Genomic DNA, 18,286 nt, shown 5'->3' on the forward strand with positions numbered 1-18,286 from the left:
TTTTATAATATAATTATAATTGTATATATAAGAGGAAACATCAAGTTTTAAATCCATCAAACTTTAATGAGACCTTAATATTGATTTGTAATTTAATATATTCTATCAAAAATAGATTTATCGCGTCACAGTCATTTATTTTTGAACTTTCACGTTCCTAATTGGAACAATGTTTGGCGATTTGACAAGGTTCTTCCAATAAATTAATAAGATAAGTGAATGATGTGTTTTCCTTAGACAAATAAGATTTCTACAAAGCAAACTGGGCGATCTTTCATGAGTGCATGAGAATGCAACAAAGTTTCAAGCTCACGAAATTCTATTTGTACAATAGCTTGAAAATTAAATTACTGATACTTTGGTATTCAGATCAAAACATAAATTCAAGAATTAAAGTTAAATTAAGTTTTCTTGGAAACTCTCAACGATTTAAAGAAATTAAATTAGAATATCTCTAGAATGTCACTCTACTCGCCTCTGCTGCATTCTTCAACTCGGTCCCTTATAAGGTAGTAAATATATTTTCGTGATCACACAATACATTCCGTAACATACCTCGTCACTAATGATCAAGCTGGGCCTACGACCCAATTCCTCGGGCGGTATGAGCGAACCACGTCGACTGCCAGCACCGCTTCCGGGTGCTAAAGAGCCCTTCCTGCTGCCGACCGGTGTCACGTCTTTGATAACTTCAATCTTGGGTGTTTCGGGCGCTTTAATTTCTGGTAACTTCGGCTACGACGATCGAAAATTAATTGATTAATAACGCTTGATTCCTATCAAGTCCGTTTAGAAAGTTAAATAAAGAGTTAAAACTTTTTTCAATTTTGTTAATTAATTTAATGTTCCTTCACACCAATTACACGTAACCATAATTTAATCTTTTCTCTTGGTTGGCAGAAACAATTTAGCTCCATATGTTTTATCAATAAATAATTTTTAGATAAGTACACGGAGTTTTTTTTCTTAACATGATTAAAAAGAGTATGTAAATATATTATTTAACAAATACAAATTATAAATACTAATTACATTTGTTTTTTAAATTTAAGCATTTATAAATTGATAAAGCTAAACAGAATCACGATTACGTTAGCCAATTCTTGATAACTTTCAACCTAATCCACAAATACACTTTAATGATTCATTTTTATTAATAAAAAGTCATTACTTGATAGCGACCCAAAACGATGACTTTATCAGCCGAGATATCGAAGTATTAGAATTTGTGTTAACACGTTGATTTAATACAGTCGCGCACGTAGGGCGATTACGACTGACCCTGCAATTCGAATCCGAGTTGCTATTGGGTCAGTCGTAATAAGGCCGAAAATAGCGATCGAAGTTTTCCCCATCCTCGTTCACGACGACGACGACGACGACGAAGACGAGAAACCGATTTCAAGGGGATGATATACGAGCATTTATTCGCTAAAATAGTTCTGTCGCGGGCGCAGCGTCGCGCGATGCACAGAAAGCATTCATCGCTTGCCAAGGCAAGATTCGACCTGGCTGATTATTACCCCTTTCCATTTCTTCCCCTGTCCCCTTCCCTATGCATTCGCAACGCATTAATTGCGATTGTGTAGGTGGCACGAGGATATTTATGGCGCGGGGGCACTGCATTTTTGACAAGAACAGAAAATATAAGGTGAAAATATAAGTATACTCTAATTCCTAATCTAAAGGATTATTAACTGAATTGTTACACGGCCTGCTTATTTCAAAAATAATTCGATTTTACACTCAAATAAATGTAAGTATAAAATTAATATAAACTAAGCAGTCAAAATAGTAAGAGCATTCTTGGATATTCCGAGTAGTTTTTTAATTCTACAGTTTAATAAAACATTAGATATAATTATTACACCACATTTAATAAAATTGAAAGGAATAACAAAGTATATTACATAAATAAAATAATAAAATCTATATATTATACATTATATAAAATTGTATGATCTCTTTGTTATTTGTATATGTACACGGAACATCTCATGTATTTTTAGATATATACGGTTCTTTAAAAATTTACCGTCCTTCCAAGCTTACTAAATAAGTGACGTGAGTTTTTACCTCGGCTATAATTAAACCGTCAGTATAAATCGGGCGTAAAAATTAATTATCCTGAACCGCGTATCGCAAGGCTCGATCAAAACATCTTCGAGTAACGTGGCATTTCCAAAATTAGCAAGATTCCTCGCGAACGAGTTTGGCAATTTGGCAAATTCATATTTTATCTTCATTATTAATAAAAGACAATTGCTTACCTTAGAATCGAGTTTCTGCACGTCAACATGAAAACAAAAAACGTATAATAATTAGTATTAGAAAATTTAATTGACGTTTAAATAAACTTACATATATTACTAGATCTTTTCTATAAATCTCTACAAATTTTTTAATTAATCATAAAATATGTTTTTTAATGTATTTTTATAAATGTTCAAATTATTTTATTTTTTTTTTATTATTCTAACATAATGATTATAAAATATATCGTTTATGTACAGAGATTTTAACTTCTTCCTTACCTGTGTGACCGGTCTTTCGAGTTTCGTTTTATCGCGAGGAACATATTCGCCAAAATCAAATTCTTGAGGTTTCTCCAGAACAGCCCTTTCATAATCCGGAATTTCCGGGAGCTCGTAACCTGCGTCCTTCGCTGCCTTCGTTGCCTTTGCCTTCTTCGCATCGACCTTTTCCGTCTTTTCAGTTTTCTGCATTACAAATGATAAACGATATAAGATCAAAAAGAAATTTGCAAGAAGATACACATTATTACGTGTCAGACATGGTGCTGGTTTAATCCCTGTACAAATCTCCGATAGCAAGGAAAAATGAGTATCGGAGATAACCTTGTGAGAGTAGAGCGAAGAGTGTGTGAAGACAGAGAGGATTAAAAGAAAGAAGAAATATCAATCTCTTAAAAGGGATTTCTATGCATCTTATTAACTTCGTTATTAACATAAATAGAATTATTAAAAATCACAGAAGAGTTAGAATATATCGAAGAAAGATAAGTGCAACGTAGAGTTTAGAAATGTGCTGCAATATATAAACATGTGTAGAATTATTCAGAGAGAAAATAAGTTTAGAACAGAGAATGTTTAATTAATTTTACTTATATTAAGAACATAGAGTGAGAGAAATATCTTTAAGTGTGTGTGTATATATACATATATACATACAGAGAAAGAAGAATGCGCACAAGTATATTTCGGCGCTGTTTAATAATTAGAAAACAAAATTAGAATTGCTATAAATTGAAGTTTAGCAGTTTAAAAACACAGAATGCGAGACATAGAGATTGTGCCACAAGATCGTGTTGATCCCTTTTGCAGGGCTACCTTGAGAGCCACCCCGCCATTTTCAGCCTGTTGAGGCTGTTTCGGATCCTTCGCAACTGGTTTAAGCTGAATCCCCTGAAAGCTTTCGGTTTTTACTTCCTGTTTTGGTGGTAAACGGGATTTCGGTTTGGTCTCGATGGTATTCTTCGGCTGTATTAATATATCGTTGTTAGGAGAAAAACTTCATGTCAAATATATAAATATGTTCGCTTTGCGGTATATCAAAATCAAATTTTAAAAAGCGAGGAATGCACAAAACTAAGTTAATCTAATACTATTCATTCAACAATATTAGATTAAATCTCATAATACTTAATAAAATATTAAATCAAACTTTTCTTTAATACTAATTTCTTAAATAATTTTGTTATTGTTTCTACACCTACTAACTGTGAAATATTGAACGTTACTTTAAACGATTATCGTTAAATGTAATAAGAGAAATGAAATTACCTTAAGCTCGACTTTTTCTTGAGTTTTCTTCTCCTCCTCGAGTTGCTGAAATAAATAAAAATTGAATATTAGCAATATACATACGAGCATATCTATATCTTTTTTTCTACAATTGTATAAAACATTTTAGAAATACTCAATGAAATGGAAATTTTTTTCTTTTTCTTAATAATATTATATTAGACTAACATTCAAAAAATGCGTGTGTTTAGAGACTTTATATTAATTTTTTTTTATTACAAAAATTATAATTATTTTGACGGATTTCAGACCTTTCTTAGTGATCTCTTCTTCTTTCTGCAAATAGAAATATAAAAGTTAAACTCTTTCTTTACAAAATTTGTACCCTATTTTATAAAAATATCAATGTTAGATTGTATGTATAATGTGTATGTGTTTTATCAAATATACCTTCGGTTCTACTGGTTTAGATGTAAGTTTTGTTGCAGGTTCCTCTTTCTACAAAGCAAAATTTGTTTTAATTCAATGCTCTGTAAATTTCTTCTTAATAATATTAATTATTTAATTTCTTTAAAATTAATTATATTATATTTTATATTATATTAATTTCTAAATGTTTAAATAATTTTGTTATAAATTAATGTATACAAAATAAAAAATTTTCTTCTAGAGTACTTATAATATTTTGCTTTTGTAAATATTTATGTATTTTAGTAAAAAACCTAACAATAAACTGTATTAGAAGATTATTAATTATTGTTTAAAGACATAAAAGATAAAAATCTCTTAATTTTATTACAAAACGCTGAACAATTTTTGAGAGATTTACGTTTTTTGAATTAGTACGTTTGCAATTGTAGTATTTTTAATATTCAAAGATTTTAATATTTGTTATGTTTCTAAAATTTTCAAAGTAAAAGTTTTAGTTTTGATGTAATAAGCATTTGATGTATCTTTAATTCGTTTGGTTTAAGTTTAGCCATCGGTGTTTCCTATAAATGTACAAGTACTTAATAATATAATTTTAATTTTTAATTTTTTTAATTTTTAACATTGTATTTTATATGTATTTTATATTCTGTTAACTTGTACAAGTATGTTTTGTTTACCTTGACTTCCCCTGGTTTTGCCTTAGGCTTTTCTTCAACCTAAAAGTATTTTTACAATTATAATATTTATGTGTAAATATACATAAAAACTTGAAAAGTATACCTACACAATAAAATAAATATATATAATTACAATATAAAAAAAAGATTGTGAAAAAGTATACCGTATACCTCGTCTCGCTTTAAATATGATATGAATTCTGTTTAATTTTTATATAAAATGATAATTGCAAAAATAATACTTCAACCTAAATTTTTCATCTAATTATCTTATATTATTTATTTTGTTATTCTTTCGAATGTATGATGTATATGTTGTTGTCAAAATAGTGCACGAATGTACGTGTACCTTTACATCTTCCTCTTTAATTTTAGCTTTTGGTTCCTCCTAAAAGTATATGTAAAATAAAACATTGTACATTTTTCGCGTCATCGCTATGATATAGTTTTATTTCGCATTTTAAAAGCCTAATTATTGAGCCTAACTTTGCTTCTAAATAATACAATACTTTTTGTACCTTTATTTCGCTCGATTTAGACTTCGCCTTTGGCGCTTCCTAAAAGTGTACAATTGGTGTTTAAATAGTGTCTTTTAAAGTGTCACATTTATTAACTACATATAATTCATGCATTTTTTTTTGTTAACCGCGAGACTTGCATAAATATGTGTTACTACAAGATCTATCTAAATATCTAATCAGATCTAAATATATCTTTAGTTCCTCTAGTTTAGGTTTAGCTTTCGCTTCCTCCTAAAAGTGTAAATTTAAGTGTTAATGTCTTATTTTTCATATCAATAGACTGTAATACAGTTGAACCGATTATTCAAATTATAAAATGTGTTATAAAGTGTTTTGTGTACCTTTGATTCGTCTGGTTTGGATTTGTAAAAGTGTACTTTCTAAAAGTGTACGAATAATATTTAATAGTGTTTCTCATTTATTATCCCTTTTTATTTTATTGTATTCTTTTTTTCTATTGTGCAAATGTATATTGTTGCAAGATATGTATATGTGTAAGTATATGTGTAAGTATACCTTTACTTCCTCTGCTTTAGGTTTGGCTTTTGGTTCCATCTAAAAATGTTCAAAATATGTTTAAATGTAAAATATGTCTTAAAGTTACACATTTACGGCATGTGGTTAATGCAGCTGGTGCTCATTTTTCAAGTGTGGCGTGATATTAGAAAAGAGTAATATATTTTATATATTATGCTTTATCTGTTGCTGTACATATCTCAGCTGTAAATCTCTGCAGTGTTAATCGTGAGCAAAGAATTGTTATATATATAGAAATACGATAATAGTGTAATTATTTTATACCTTCGCCTCTCCCGGTTTAGGCTTGACTTCCTCCTAAAATGTAGTAATAATATTTTTTAAATTCGTGTTTTTAAAATATAAATTTAATACTTTATTTTTTATTATTTCATCCTACGGGGGGATGACTGAATGTAATTGTGAGGAAAGTAAAATATTTATTTAAAATATTTATATTAATAAAAAAATTAATTACATGTTGAAATTTTTGTATGTGTTTTAATTATATTTTTTTGTGTACCTTCGGAGTTTCAGGTTTCCCGGGAGTTTTCGGTTTTGTGGTCGGTTCCTCTTTCTAAAAGATATTTATATATACTGTGAGATTTATATGTTGTAAAAGTGTATTTCTGTTTAAAAATGTGTAAATTGTGTAAAAGATATAAATAGTAAATAGATATGTTGTAATTAATAAATATATGTATATAAATATATGCATATAAAATACATTATCATTCTACGCTGTTTTACCCATACAGCACAGAATTTGCAGCAATATTGCTGAAAAATCTCTGCAATATTGCAGCAGTGTTGCTGCAACTTTTGTGCAACTTTGTGTACTGTAGAAGTTAAAACATAATATTATATAAACAAATATGCATATTATTGTTAGTGACAATTACAAGCATGTAGCGCAATGCAAAAATTAATAACAAATATTTATAATTAATATTTGTACAACTAATCATATATTGTTTTATTTCCTATATTTTATTTCCGGAGATATAACATTCATCTTTTGTATCTTTATAATTGTGATATGTATAATATATTATTAACATATAATTGTATACCTTAGATTCATCCGCGGATTTAGGTTTTTTCTTCTTTGGTTTCAATACTGGTTCTTGGTCCTGAACAATATTTATAATCAACAAAATCATAGACATTTAGAAGAAGAGCAAGAAGATAAAAAGCAGCAAGAGAAAAAGAAAACGCTTATCATAAAAAGATGATAGGAGAAAATTTTCCGTAACAATAGTTAGCGAAAGATGTCAATACATATTTGCGAAGACACACTAGACAGCTTCGAAGATTATAATAATATAGAGAAAATGAAAAATTTGTTGCATCTAAGATTACAAAGAGATTGAAGAGTTATGCGACCAGAAGATTATGCGATCAGATCAGTGGAAAGTCAATGATTAGCACTGACAAGAAATGAAGATCGTTTTTATACCTCGGATCCTTCCGTTGACTTAATCGACGATCTACGTCTAGTGGACACCTTTTTCTACAATTGCAAAAATATAATAAAACCGAAAGAAAATAACAATGTGTTGTGTGTGTAAAGTACAATTTTTGTACAATATTATACCTTGGGCACTTCTTCCTTGTCAAATGTAGAGTTAATATCTTTAGTCTAAAATGAAAAAATTTAAAAAATTATATTATTCAAATTTACTGTATATTGTGTATTGCGTGCATTTGACTGCGTGCATGCGACTGTATGTGTGAGAATGTACCTTCTCTTTGGGTTTAATCTCGCTTTTTTCGTATTCAGGTATATCGCCCTCCTAAAAACATTAAAGGATAAGATCTGTCCGAAAAGCTCATTTCATATTTTCTTAGTTCTCTCGCAAACGGATAAAAATATAATTAAATTAAAATCGTTTTATGTTAAATATTAAATAAGATCAATTTAAATAATAAATATATAAAAGTAATATCTGAATATTAAAAACTAATACGTTTTTTAACTAATATAATATAGGTTTAAGTGTCGATTATTGTGAATGTATGAATGTCGAATATACATATATACCCTGGACTCTTTGGGTTTGCTTATGCTGTCCTTAGATTTGGATGCAAGTTTAGGCGCAGGTGTGAATGTAAGTTCCTGCGAGATTTTAAAAGCCGTCATATACCGAATTAGGTACGTGATTTTTGAATAATGTAAGAATGAGTACTTGTAAATTTAATAATGTATACCTCTATTTTAACTCCATTTTTATACGGCGCAACTTTGGAAACTCGCGAATCCTAAAATGTATCAATATTACAACCTACTCTGTAAACAAAAGTAAAAATAAATACAGTGTCAATTGCAATTTGCATATACCTCCAATTTTTTGATTGATTTAGGCGCGTCGTCCTCGATTCTCGAAACCCAAATATCCTACGATCGCGTTATTTTATTATATTAATCGAAAGTACAATAATAAAAAAATATAATGCACTGTGTATGTGTATTCTGTACCTCAATATCGTCGTCGGATTCGTGCGTTTGTGGTTTAACAGTAGGTAATAAAACATTCTAAAAATTAAAAAATAAATCATTGTTTTTTCAATATACCTATATTTTGCATGTAATATTAATTTCTATCTAACAATCTGTCTCACCGCACAAATGTATGTATGTGTATATAACATATGTATAAGTGTACCTTATCAGATGTAATAAAATTTCGTTCATGCTCGATGAATTTTGGCGGATTTGCCCATACGTCCTAAAATAATATATCGATTTAAAAATAAATAAAATAATAGTTTTGTTGTCCGCTATAAGATTATAAATATTTCGTAACTAACATAATTATAGTGCGTGTAGTAAGTTTTGACATCTCGATCTAGTGGAAGTTTGTGAGATATGTCCGTGAAGCACACGGTATCCTAAAATAACAGCATACTTTACCAAGCTGTTTTATGTAAATGTAAGACCCGAAAGTGTGAGTGGTGTGAAGTGAAGTGGAGTGAAGAGAAATAAAATGTTATATGTATTCATATATTCATGTACCTTATCATGTACAACGCGTTTATCGTCATGTCCTTTCGATTTCGGCACCAATTTGTCCTAAAATTTTAAGAATGTATTTTAACGTATTCTATTATATTTTTAAACAAAGAAGAGATAAATTTGACTTTATTTTGTGTATTATATTTTTATTTATTATATATAATTTTCCTAAAATAAATTCTGTTGTCTTTTATCAATTAACTATCATTATTATTATCTTTTTATTAAAAAATGTAAATGGATAAAACTAAATTCTTTTTTAAATTGGATATTATCTTGGCTCGTGTATTATTATCTACCTCATCATTTGGCTTGGACTTGATATCACGTACTTTTATTTTGTCCAAAACTATTTTATCTCCTTCAGTTTGATCATCAGGTTTTGATACGCGTCTTTTAGCCTTAATTTCCGGTGTATCCTATATAATAATAATAATAATAATTTTGAATTTATTATTTTATAAATTTTCTCAAATATGCGCGAAATGTCACGTAGTGTACCTCATCTGTTTTGTGTGGTTTGTTTTCTCTTCGTTTGGATGAAATATCCTAGAAGTCAGCATTAAAAAAATATGTAAAAAATCTGTACAATACGATGTGTAAGTGTATTCTGCAATGCGTAACGTACATGTACCTCGATTTTTTCGTCAGATTGACGACGAGACGATTTGTCTTTAAATTTTGATAAATCCTAAAACAATATTAAAATTAAAATATTATATATCTTTTCTCTTAAATAAATTTACACTAATTGTGTAATTAATTATTAATATATTAATTTGCATAGTATGTCGTATACTTTGCCGTATGTCTTAGAATCATGTTTTTTCGATTTGGTCCAAATATACTACACAGTATTAATATTTTAAAGATAAAATTTACTTCTAAAAAATGATATAAGTGTTATATACCCCAATTTTTTCATTAGATTTATGTGGACGTATTTTGTGAATAGATGTGTCATGTGTTTTCTCTCTCTGTTCTGACACTTCGTCAGGTTTTTGTAATTGTAGTTTAGCTGTAGGTGTATCGCGTAAAAGTGTCTTAACTTTTGGTATGTCCTAAAATATTATTTAACATGTGATTACTATTAGCTTTATTCTTACTCAATTAATTGTATACGTGTGATAATTAATAATTATATTTTATATAATTATTAACTATATATATTTTAGATTTCTTTGAATCAACGCGTTCTTTCGGCAATGTATCCTAAAAAAAGATTATTTCGAAAGTGTGTAACATATGCTTTATAAATTATGTGATGATATTTGTCATATACCTCAATTTTTTCTTGCAAATGTATTTTATAAGTAGGTGTGTCATGAGAAAATGTTTTATCTTTTGAAACATCGTCAGATTTATGGGCAAGTGTTTTACTCCTAGATATATCACGCAAAGGTGTTTTCTCTTTCGAAACATCCTAAAATAACATTTAAAATTTTATAGCCACTTCTAAAAAGATTCTACTATATTTATAAATAATATTTATAATTTAAATATGTATACGTCTACTTTTTCATGCTTTTTGGGGGAGTCATTATCGCGTTCTTTGCTCGCACAAATATCCTAAAAACAGTAATATATTAAAGATATGTAATTTATGTGCCCCACAATAATATTATATACCTCAATTTCATCCGATTCGTCAGATTTTTTCGGATGTATTTTATGTATTGTGTCATGAGAAAGCGTTTTATCTTTTGAATTATCGTCATATTTACGCGATAGTACTTTACTCGTAAGTGTATCATGTGGTTTTTTCTCTTTCAGAATATCCTAAAATAATATATTTAAAATTTTATTCTTTTAAAGAAATTCAAACTGTTCGCGAATAATTTCTGTAATTTAAATGTATTTGCATACTTTGTCACATTTTTTAGAGTCAATGTCGTATTCTTTACTCACCCAAATATCCTAAAAATATTGATTATTTAAAGATATATACTACATGCCTAGCCATTATACAATAAATATTCTGTACCTCAATCTCTTTATCCGATTTTTGTGGATGTGTCTTATTTGCGATGGTGTCATGTGATATTTTATCTTTTGGTTTGTCTTCATCTGATTTTTGACGTGAATGTGTTGTATCTGCGGGTAAGTGAGGTTTGTGTGTTTTATCTGTTGACATATCCTAAAATAAAAAAATATTATGTTCGAAATATCATGTTCTTTTAAACTAAAATGTATTGAGCTTTCATGTATCATATTTGCATACTCTGTACGGTATAGATTCATTATCACGTTCTCCCGGATTGTGAATACTCCAAACATCCTAAAATGAATACCGTCGATAAAATACGCAACATTCGTGAAACGTTTAATTATCGTTATAATATAGTTTATATGTGTATGCGTATGTGTACGATATAATTTCTTATATACCTCACGTTCATCATCCGAATCGCGGACGCGTGGCTTAATTGCAGCTTGAGGTGCAACCTAAAAAGTTTACTTTTGTGTAATTCTTCTTGTTGCAAATATTATAAATTTTTCCGATTTTAAGGAAACTACATTTTGTTAAATACAGTCAGTATATAGCGCGAGATATGTACCTTCGGTTTACGATCAGTTTCATGAACGAAAGAAGTTGCCCTGGACTTCGTAGTTTCCTATAACGTTTTATATGTTTATATCGCGTGTCTTAAGACGCTTAAACATGACAAAAAATGCATCACGTACCTCATAATGTCTTATTGATTTACTATCGTGTTCTATCGGTTTAGACGACCAAACGTCCTAAAATTAAATGTAACGTATATGCTGACCTAATGGACAATATACGATTGAGAGTAATAGGTATTGTGTTTATGTCTATGTACCTGAATCTCTTCGTCGAATTTATGTGTGTGTGGCTTGATTTTCGCTGTGAGTGTGTTCTAAAAAAATAGTTATCTCGTTACAAAATACAAAAAAAAGGATATAAAATAAAATAAAATAATTAGAGTAATTAAAATGTGTAAGTGTACCTCAATTTCAATCATTCGCGAAATGGCTCTTGGCCTGAATGCGGATACATCCTGCAATAGTACGAGATAAAATATTCTCTTATGATTCTTTGTACAAAATCTATGATTTTACCCCAATATTTATTACACAAAATAAAAAATCCAGCGTTACCTATTATTTTTGACCCTATACTATATTCTTAATTAAATTCTTATTATAATAATTGTAAAATCTTACAGAGAGCATAATTTTTGTATTTTAAGTAAAAACTATAATTTTCTTTTTATTGAAAATTATTTGCACATTAAAAGCTTTAAAAGTCAAATCTACGAATAAAATTATTTTCAAAGACTACTCAGAAAAAAAACAAAAATCAATTATATAATTTATATTAACACAAGCTGGTTTTGCCAAACAATAAAATTACATCAAGCTATTAATTTAATAAAAAATAATTTATTTCTATAAAATATTAAAACTCCTTCTTATGTCGATTTTGAGAAGGTGACATTCACTCACGTATACTTACTTTATTCTTCTAAAAATTATAATAGTCAACTAATCAATTAATTAATAACCAAATATTTTGTTAGCACATTATGTAATTAATTAAAAACAGCAAGATATATTTTTTTACCTTTTCAGTCGTTTTCTTCTTTTCTATAATAGAAGATCGTCTGCTTTCTACTGTGACTTCTTCTTCGGTCTAAGATATGTAAAACATAAATTAAAATTTGATTGACGTAAGTTCTCTAATTTATAATAGTTAATGTTTTTCAATAAAATTTCTATTTTAAAACAGGCCTAAGTAAAGTAATAGACCTAATTAAACACGTAAGATTAACTATTTTACAATAATAAAATACTTTAATTTATGTTATTTTATTCTAGTTCAAATTTTTTTTCAATATATTAATTTTGTAAAATTAATTGTAATTGTTTTTTTTTTGGTAATGTTTGTGTGTGAAATGTGTATATGTATGTGTACCTTCTGTATAGAAAGACGTCGTGGTGTCGCGGTGCCATCATCCATTATCTATACGATAATAGTAAAAAATAAAAATAATTTGTGTTTTATATAGTACTTGCATCTAATGGTGCAGAATAAATTTACCAGACCCGTAGCTTTTAAAGTATTTACGAAATTTAGTATCACAATATCATATATACCTTCTCATCAGTCTTGATGATCGAACTACGACGACTCTCTGTCTTAAGTTCTTCCACCTGAAATATAACAAGTTATATATAAAATCTATTTTTCTAACTGATTAAAAAAATATATATATAATACATTAATACCCTTACCCTGATTGATTCTTTGCGAGTCACCGTTTTCTCAGATTTAGGCGTAGTTTCTCGAGATACCTAAATATAAATAATATTAGATATACAATATTTGTCCAAATTAATTTAATAAATTAATTTAATGAATACCTAAAATAATAATATGCTATATAATTACTTGATTAGTACATAAAATAAAATACGAAAATAGAACAATTGAATTATGCATACCTCTTTGGATTCGGGTTCTTTCTTTTTTATAATCTTTTTCTAAAAAGAGTTAAGATTTAAAGATAAAAAAGGTCAAAAAATAAATTATTGAACAAATATAAATTAAATGTATAAGAATCATTGCGTTCACCTTTTCTTCTTCCTTTTTGTCTTCGATTTTCTCGGCGGCTTTCTTCTATAAATTGAAAGAAAAATAGAAATATGAACTTAAGTATAGACGAACTAAATACATTGTTATCACTTAATTACAATATTTAATAAAGAAACACATTTTACACCATTCTTACCTTAATAGATTTCCTTTCTTCAACATTATTCACGATTTCTTCGTCCTTCTACATATGTAAAGAAATAAAATAATATTAGCAAAATATTTCCTCTATTTAATTTAGAATACACAATAATCAGAGATATAGTTGCACCATATTAAAGTAATTTAAGATGTTCACATTTAATCAGCAATAAATATCTCTGAGTTTCGTTTTTGAACAAAATTTTTCACGCACAAACACACATAGTATAAACATACAAAGAAAAAGCTACATGCAAGAATTTATATAATAAAGAATTAAACACATTAAACACAATACATAAAGAATTAAACTTTAAAGCAGAATTGGATTTGAAGGAACCAGCTTCTGGGACTCGGAAAGAAATATGGCATCTGAAAAAGCACTTGGAAAACTTGGGTTTTTTATGCGAAGAAAAATTAATATTAAGGCGATTGTTTAAGCATGCGCAAGAGATCGTTCGAAGAAACTTATCAGATAAGCTGAGATTAAGTGGATGCTGCGAAAAATAGAATAATATAAGCAAATCTATTTAGCGCAAAAATGATGAATATTAATCGCATAAAGATAATTTTTAGATAAGATTTCATCGAAAAAAAACTGAAAATATATTGCGATTTATAAATTTGTCGTTTCGCAGATTGGCCAAAATATTTCGCTATAGCTTCAACCTTCAGAGCACAGTATTTATTCAAGCGAATCAAAGTTGCTTTTCGAGCGCATACATTACCGAAATCCAACTTTTGATATTTCATGCTCACCTGTAAGATCTCCATTTTCTGAAACAGAATACATCAAGACTATTATTTTTTTTTCATATATTTTAAATATAAAACTTAGAATCTTTTCTACAAACATATGATTCGAGTTTATATAATTTATCAAATATATACTACTATTTGTAGGAAATTTGCATTTAAACTTTTATACATACAAAATAAGCTTTTATACATATTATGGAACACACAATACACACATGAATCTCAAAGGTATGACACAAAAAAAAAAGGTATGACAGGGAAAGTGCAAACGAAAATAACAATGGATAAAATGAGAAGGGGAATAAATGATAAATAATTATTATCATGTGACGTGTTCTGATTATAGTGTATTGTTTTCTTTTGTAAAAAATTACACTTGATATTCCTCTCAAAAAATTAAAAAAAAATAATTATGTCTCGTACCTTCCCAACCCCTGGTTTGTCGATACCATTCGGTTTCAAATCAGGCTTATCCTTAAAAATAACAAGAAAAAAATGGATTTATCTTTGATTGATCATCCTACAAAGACATAAGTTTCACAATTTATAAAAAAAAAAGAAGAGAAGTTTAATTAGCGGAGTATTTACATGTAATAAATTATAAAATCATTAATATTAAAATAATAATTTTATTTTATATAATAATTGAATAAACAAAATCACTTTTTTCATTTTATAAAAAGTAATATAGAGAGTGTTAAAAAAATTATTATTATTAAATATTTAAATATAAAAATTTAATATAAATTGATAAAAGATGGATTCTATAATATGCATTAGTGTTGATATAGTTCGTGTTTGTGTGTACCTCGACGCAAGAAATTATTTCAGAATCTGATTCCTCGAGAATGGCTTCTGTGTTGATAATGCTGGACTCAATTACACTCACCACTTCCTCCTCTTCCTCCACCTCATATTCTTCTGATCCTTCACCATCATCGTCGCTCCATACTGAACTAATTACCTTATATATCGAGATATAATTTTTCAACTATATACCAATTGACGCGTCGAGGAGTCAAAAGATCGATCGATTTTGCAAATTATATAGCAGATGCTCTTAATACAGTACTCAATATTTTTGCACTTTGATAATCAATCTTGCATAATACACAATTATATAAAACTAAAATTCTTTTTTTGTTTTTCAAAGATATTGAAAAAGATACTCTCTTTTTATATAATAATAATTATTTTTAGATAATTGCAAGTACATAAAGAAGCATACTGCAATAAATTTTGCAAAACGATTAATCTTCCTGTATCTGTATCACGCTGTATGTGATCAGTGTAGTAACTTGTTAATCACAAGAGGTATAACAGAAGGAATAAGGAAGCGACAGAAAATCATTAAAAATAAAATGAAAATTTTAATTAATTTTCCCATCTCAATGGTTACCTTCTTTTCTTCCTTCTTTTCCTCCTTCTTTTCTTCAGCTTTCTTTTCTACCTTCTTTTCTTCTTTCTTTTCTTCCTCTTTTTTCTCCTCTTTCTTCTCAACCTTCTTCTTCTTCTTCTCTTCCTCCTCCTCGTCTTTTTTCTTTTCCTCTTTCTTCTGTAATTTCATGAGGGAATTGCATGCAACATTGGAGAACACATACAAATAATCTTCAAATTTATCAAGAGAACAATGATTTAGTTACATTACATATTCATTAGTTTAATTCTACATTTGATAATTTGACATGTCAATTTTTCAACGGGGTATATTTGGATCAGTTTATAATTATTAGCAATACATTTCAAATTCAGTAAAAAAAAGGGATGATAATTACAATATAAATTCATGCCAATTTTTATAAAAATGCGAATTTCTTGTAATATATTGGAACATAAATTTATACAAACACCAAGAAAGTGACTAAAAAACTTGCATCCGTTATTAATAAATAAATTCATGGTGAAAAATTATTAGATAAAATTGCTTACGTTGACGACGAGACGAGCCGACGATTCATCTTGACCGTATTCATTGCTCACGGTGACTTTATACGTTCCTGAGAATTCTGTCGTTGCCGAGGTGATAGTCAATTTCATATCCAAGCCATTAAAGGAAATCATAATGTCCTTTGACGCTTTGATGACTGTGGAATTTCTGTAATTATATTATAAAATTATTATTGCAACAATTATGAAGATTTGAACAATTTATTGAAACAATTTATAACATAAGAAAAGGCAATTGATAAAAAAAAATGCACGAATGTCAGCTATCAAATATTAGACAAATTGTCCTAGATAATACTATTCTTTTATTTTTTTAATAAAATTATTTTATAAAATTTCTAAATAAAATATGATATTTTTATATCACAAAATTAGCATATTATTTAAAACTTAATGTTTATATTAAATACGTACTTATACCACGTGACAGTGACTTTTCGATCTTGCGTTGCGAGAGTTGCGACGAGCTCGACCGTTTTACCTTCCTCGACGGTCTAGAAACATAGTATATAGCGCATAACATTAATTAATAAAGAAAATTTTATTTTAACAATATTATCTTTTTATCAAAACAAATGTAAAATAAAGAAAGCGTTGTATTTTAACTTTTGAGTACGAGTAAAAAATTAAAAATACTTACAATTGACTTGAGGCCGGTAACAATTTTGGGTTTTTCTCCTTGGTCTGGAATTTCCGTCACTTCCACTACTTGTGATGTGGCTTCGCCTTTATCATTGCGTGCCACTAATTTATACGTGCCTTTATCTGTCGTCGACATTTGTTCAATTTCGAGTTTTATAGCGAATTCACCCTATTTGAATAAATGAATTAATTAAAATTTATATAAATATAATAATTTTTTAAATAATAATTATGTTGTCATAATGTATACTGAGTAATATTCAACACTGCTACTTTCTAGTTAAATACACAATATCAATAAACATAAAAAAATAATAAAAACAATAATAAATGTATTGGATAATTTTATTGTATAAAACTCACTTCTTTAACTTGCTCGATGTGCAACTTGTGTCTATTATCCTCTTTAACGGCTTGAGTTTCCTTGAACCACGTGCAATCAGGCGCGAATTGAGAAAGAACATGACATTCAATTACGACCGTCTTCTTTTTAACGATCTTTATCACCTTCGGCTTTTCCTTAATCACGGGTACAACTAAAATCACAATAAAAAATTAATATTTTAACCAAACTTCTAATTTATGTTTTACGATCTTTGTTTTTAGCAGCTGAAACAAAAATTGAATTATTAAATCTAAATCAATTATTTCATATTTTAAAAAATTAATTAAACTATTATCACATACCGAATAATGTATAATATAAAATATGCGAACTTACTTTCAACATTTAGCGTAAGATTGGCATTGAGTTCACCAAGATCATTCTTAATGTTGCACTTGTAGAGTCCGGAATCGTCCGGTCCAGGATCGTTCAGAGTTAGTTTAATATAATAAATGTCCTCTTTTTCTGAAACGATGCTGATGGAGATTTTCGAGGACTCCTTTACCACTTTGCCTGCATGAGTCCATACGATCTGTGGCTTCGGCTTCGCCTTCACTTTGCAATCCATGACGACGAGCTTGCCTTTGTTTTGCGACTGTATCCGCGGCTTCTCTACAAACGTCGGCCCGTCTCCCTCTGGTTCCGGTTCCGCCTCGATATTCAAATTCAGATTAGCGTTGCTTTCGCCGTATTCGTTCTTCACGTGACACCTATAAGTGCCACCGTCCGGTGCCGATGGATCCTGTTATCAGAAAATAATTTAACAAATTTTAGATTTAAAAATTAGATATTAATAAAATATAATCTATTGATGTTATATATTCACATCAATAATCAGAAAAAAGAAATTTAAATTATTATAATA

The 18,286-nt window shown here is 28.5% G+C and overlaps 1 protein-coding gene across 1 annotated transcript in view; it reads right to left on the reverse strand.

Moving 5' to 3' along the window:
- Positions 1–18,286, reverse strand: part of LOC108748299 (twitchin) — a 97,478-nt gene that overhangs the window by 58,057 nt on the left and 21,135 nt on the right. Inside the window, exons 10-65 of the mRNA XM_018486349.1 lie at positions 17,758–18,163; positions 17,400–17,572; positions 17,035–17,205; positions 16,809–16,888; positions 16,377–16,542; positions 14,448–14,465; positions 13,684–13,731; positions 13,527–13,571; positions 13,397–13,435; positions 13,181–13,246; positions 13,049–13,105; positions 12,867–12,914; positions 12,516–12,584; positions 11,899–11,949; positions 11,752–11,808; positions 11,612–11,668; positions 11,485–11,541; positions 11,315–11,371; positions 11,148–11,204; positions 10,911–11,063; positions 10,793–10,843; positions 10,556–10,705; positions 10,436–10,495; positions 10,209–10,349; positions 10,097–10,138; positions 9,838–9,987; positions 9,726–9,773; positions 9,561–9,617; positions 9,428–9,475; positions 9,226–9,345; positions 8,927–8,983; positions 8,722–8,802; positions 8,577–8,639; positions 8,390–8,446; positions 8,252–8,308; positions 8,122–8,172; positions 7,955–8,029; positions 7,656–7,706; positions 7,508–7,552; positions 7,370–7,423; positions 6,984–7,043; positions 6,434–6,487; positions 6,196–6,228; positions 5,911–5,949; positions 5,736–5,774; positions 5,587–5,625; positions 5,392–5,430; positions 5,223–5,261; positions 4,874–4,912; positions 4,718–4,756; positions 4,215–4,262; positions 4,061–4,100; positions 3,804–3,850; positions 2,535–2,720; positions 2,271–2,285; positions 556–735 (exon numbers count right to left, since the gene is read on the reverse strand). Of these exons, the coding sequence (XP_018341851.1) occupies positions 556–735; positions 2,271–2,285; positions 2,535–2,720; positions 3,804–3,850; positions 4,061–4,100; positions 4,215–4,262; positions 4,718–4,756; positions 4,874–4,912; positions 5,223–5,261; positions 5,392–5,430; positions 5,587–5,625; positions 5,736–5,774; positions 5,911–5,949; positions 6,196–6,228; positions 6,434–6,487; positions 6,984–7,043; positions 7,370–7,423; positions 7,508–7,552; positions 7,656–7,706; positions 7,955–8,029; positions 8,122–8,172; positions 8,252–8,308; positions 8,390–8,446; positions 8,577–8,639; positions 8,722–8,802; positions 8,927–8,983; positions 9,226–9,345; positions 9,428–9,475; positions 9,561–9,617; positions 9,726–9,773; positions 9,838–9,987; positions 10,097–10,138; positions 10,209–10,349; positions 10,436–10,495; positions 10,556–10,705; positions 10,793–10,843; positions 10,911–11,063; positions 11,148–11,204; positions 11,315–11,371; positions 11,485–11,541; positions 11,612–11,668; positions 11,752–11,808; positions 11,899–11,949; positions 12,516–12,584; positions 12,867–12,914; positions 13,049–13,105; positions 13,181–13,246; positions 13,397–13,435; positions 13,527–13,571; positions 13,684–13,731; positions 14,448–14,465; positions 16,377–16,542; positions 16,809–16,888; positions 17,035–17,205; positions 17,400–17,572; positions 17,758–18,163 (4,269 nt within the window). The remainder of the gene's footprint in view (positions 1–555; positions 736–2,270; positions 2,286–2,534; positions 2,721–3,803; positions 3,851–4,060; positions 4,101–4,214; positions 4,263–4,717; positions 4,757–4,873; positions 4,913–5,222; positions 5,262–5,391; positions 5,431–5,586; positions 5,626–5,735; positions 5,775–5,910; positions 5,950–6,195; positions 6,229–6,433; positions 6,488–6,983; positions 7,044–7,369; positions 7,424–7,507; positions 7,553–7,655; positions 7,707–7,954; positions 8,030–8,121; positions 8,173–8,251; positions 8,309–8,389; positions 8,447–8,576; positions 8,640–8,721; positions 8,803–8,926; positions 8,984–9,225; positions 9,346–9,427; positions 9,476–9,560; positions 9,618–9,725; positions 9,774–9,837; positions 9,988–10,096; positions 10,139–10,208; positions 10,350–10,435; positions 10,496–10,555; positions 10,706–10,792; positions 10,844–10,910; positions 11,064–11,147; positions 11,205–11,314; positions 11,372–11,484; positions 11,542–11,611; positions 11,669–11,751; positions 11,809–11,898; positions 11,950–12,515; positions 12,585–12,866; positions 12,915–13,048; positions 13,106–13,180; positions 13,247–13,396; positions 13,436–13,526; positions 13,572–13,683; positions 13,732–14,447; positions 14,466–16,376; positions 16,543–16,808; positions 16,889–17,034; positions 17,206–17,399; positions 17,573–17,757; positions 18,164–18,286) is intronic.

Source organism: Trachymyrmex septentrionalis, unplaced genomic scaffold (assembly GCF_001594115.1).
Source record: "Trachymyrmex septentrionalis isolate Tsep2-gDNA-1 unplaced genomic scaffold, Tsep1.0 scaffold22, whole genome shotgun sequence".
NCBI lineage: Eukaryota > Metazoa > Arthropoda > Insecta > Hymenoptera > Formicidae > Trachymyrmex > Trachymyrmex septentrionalis.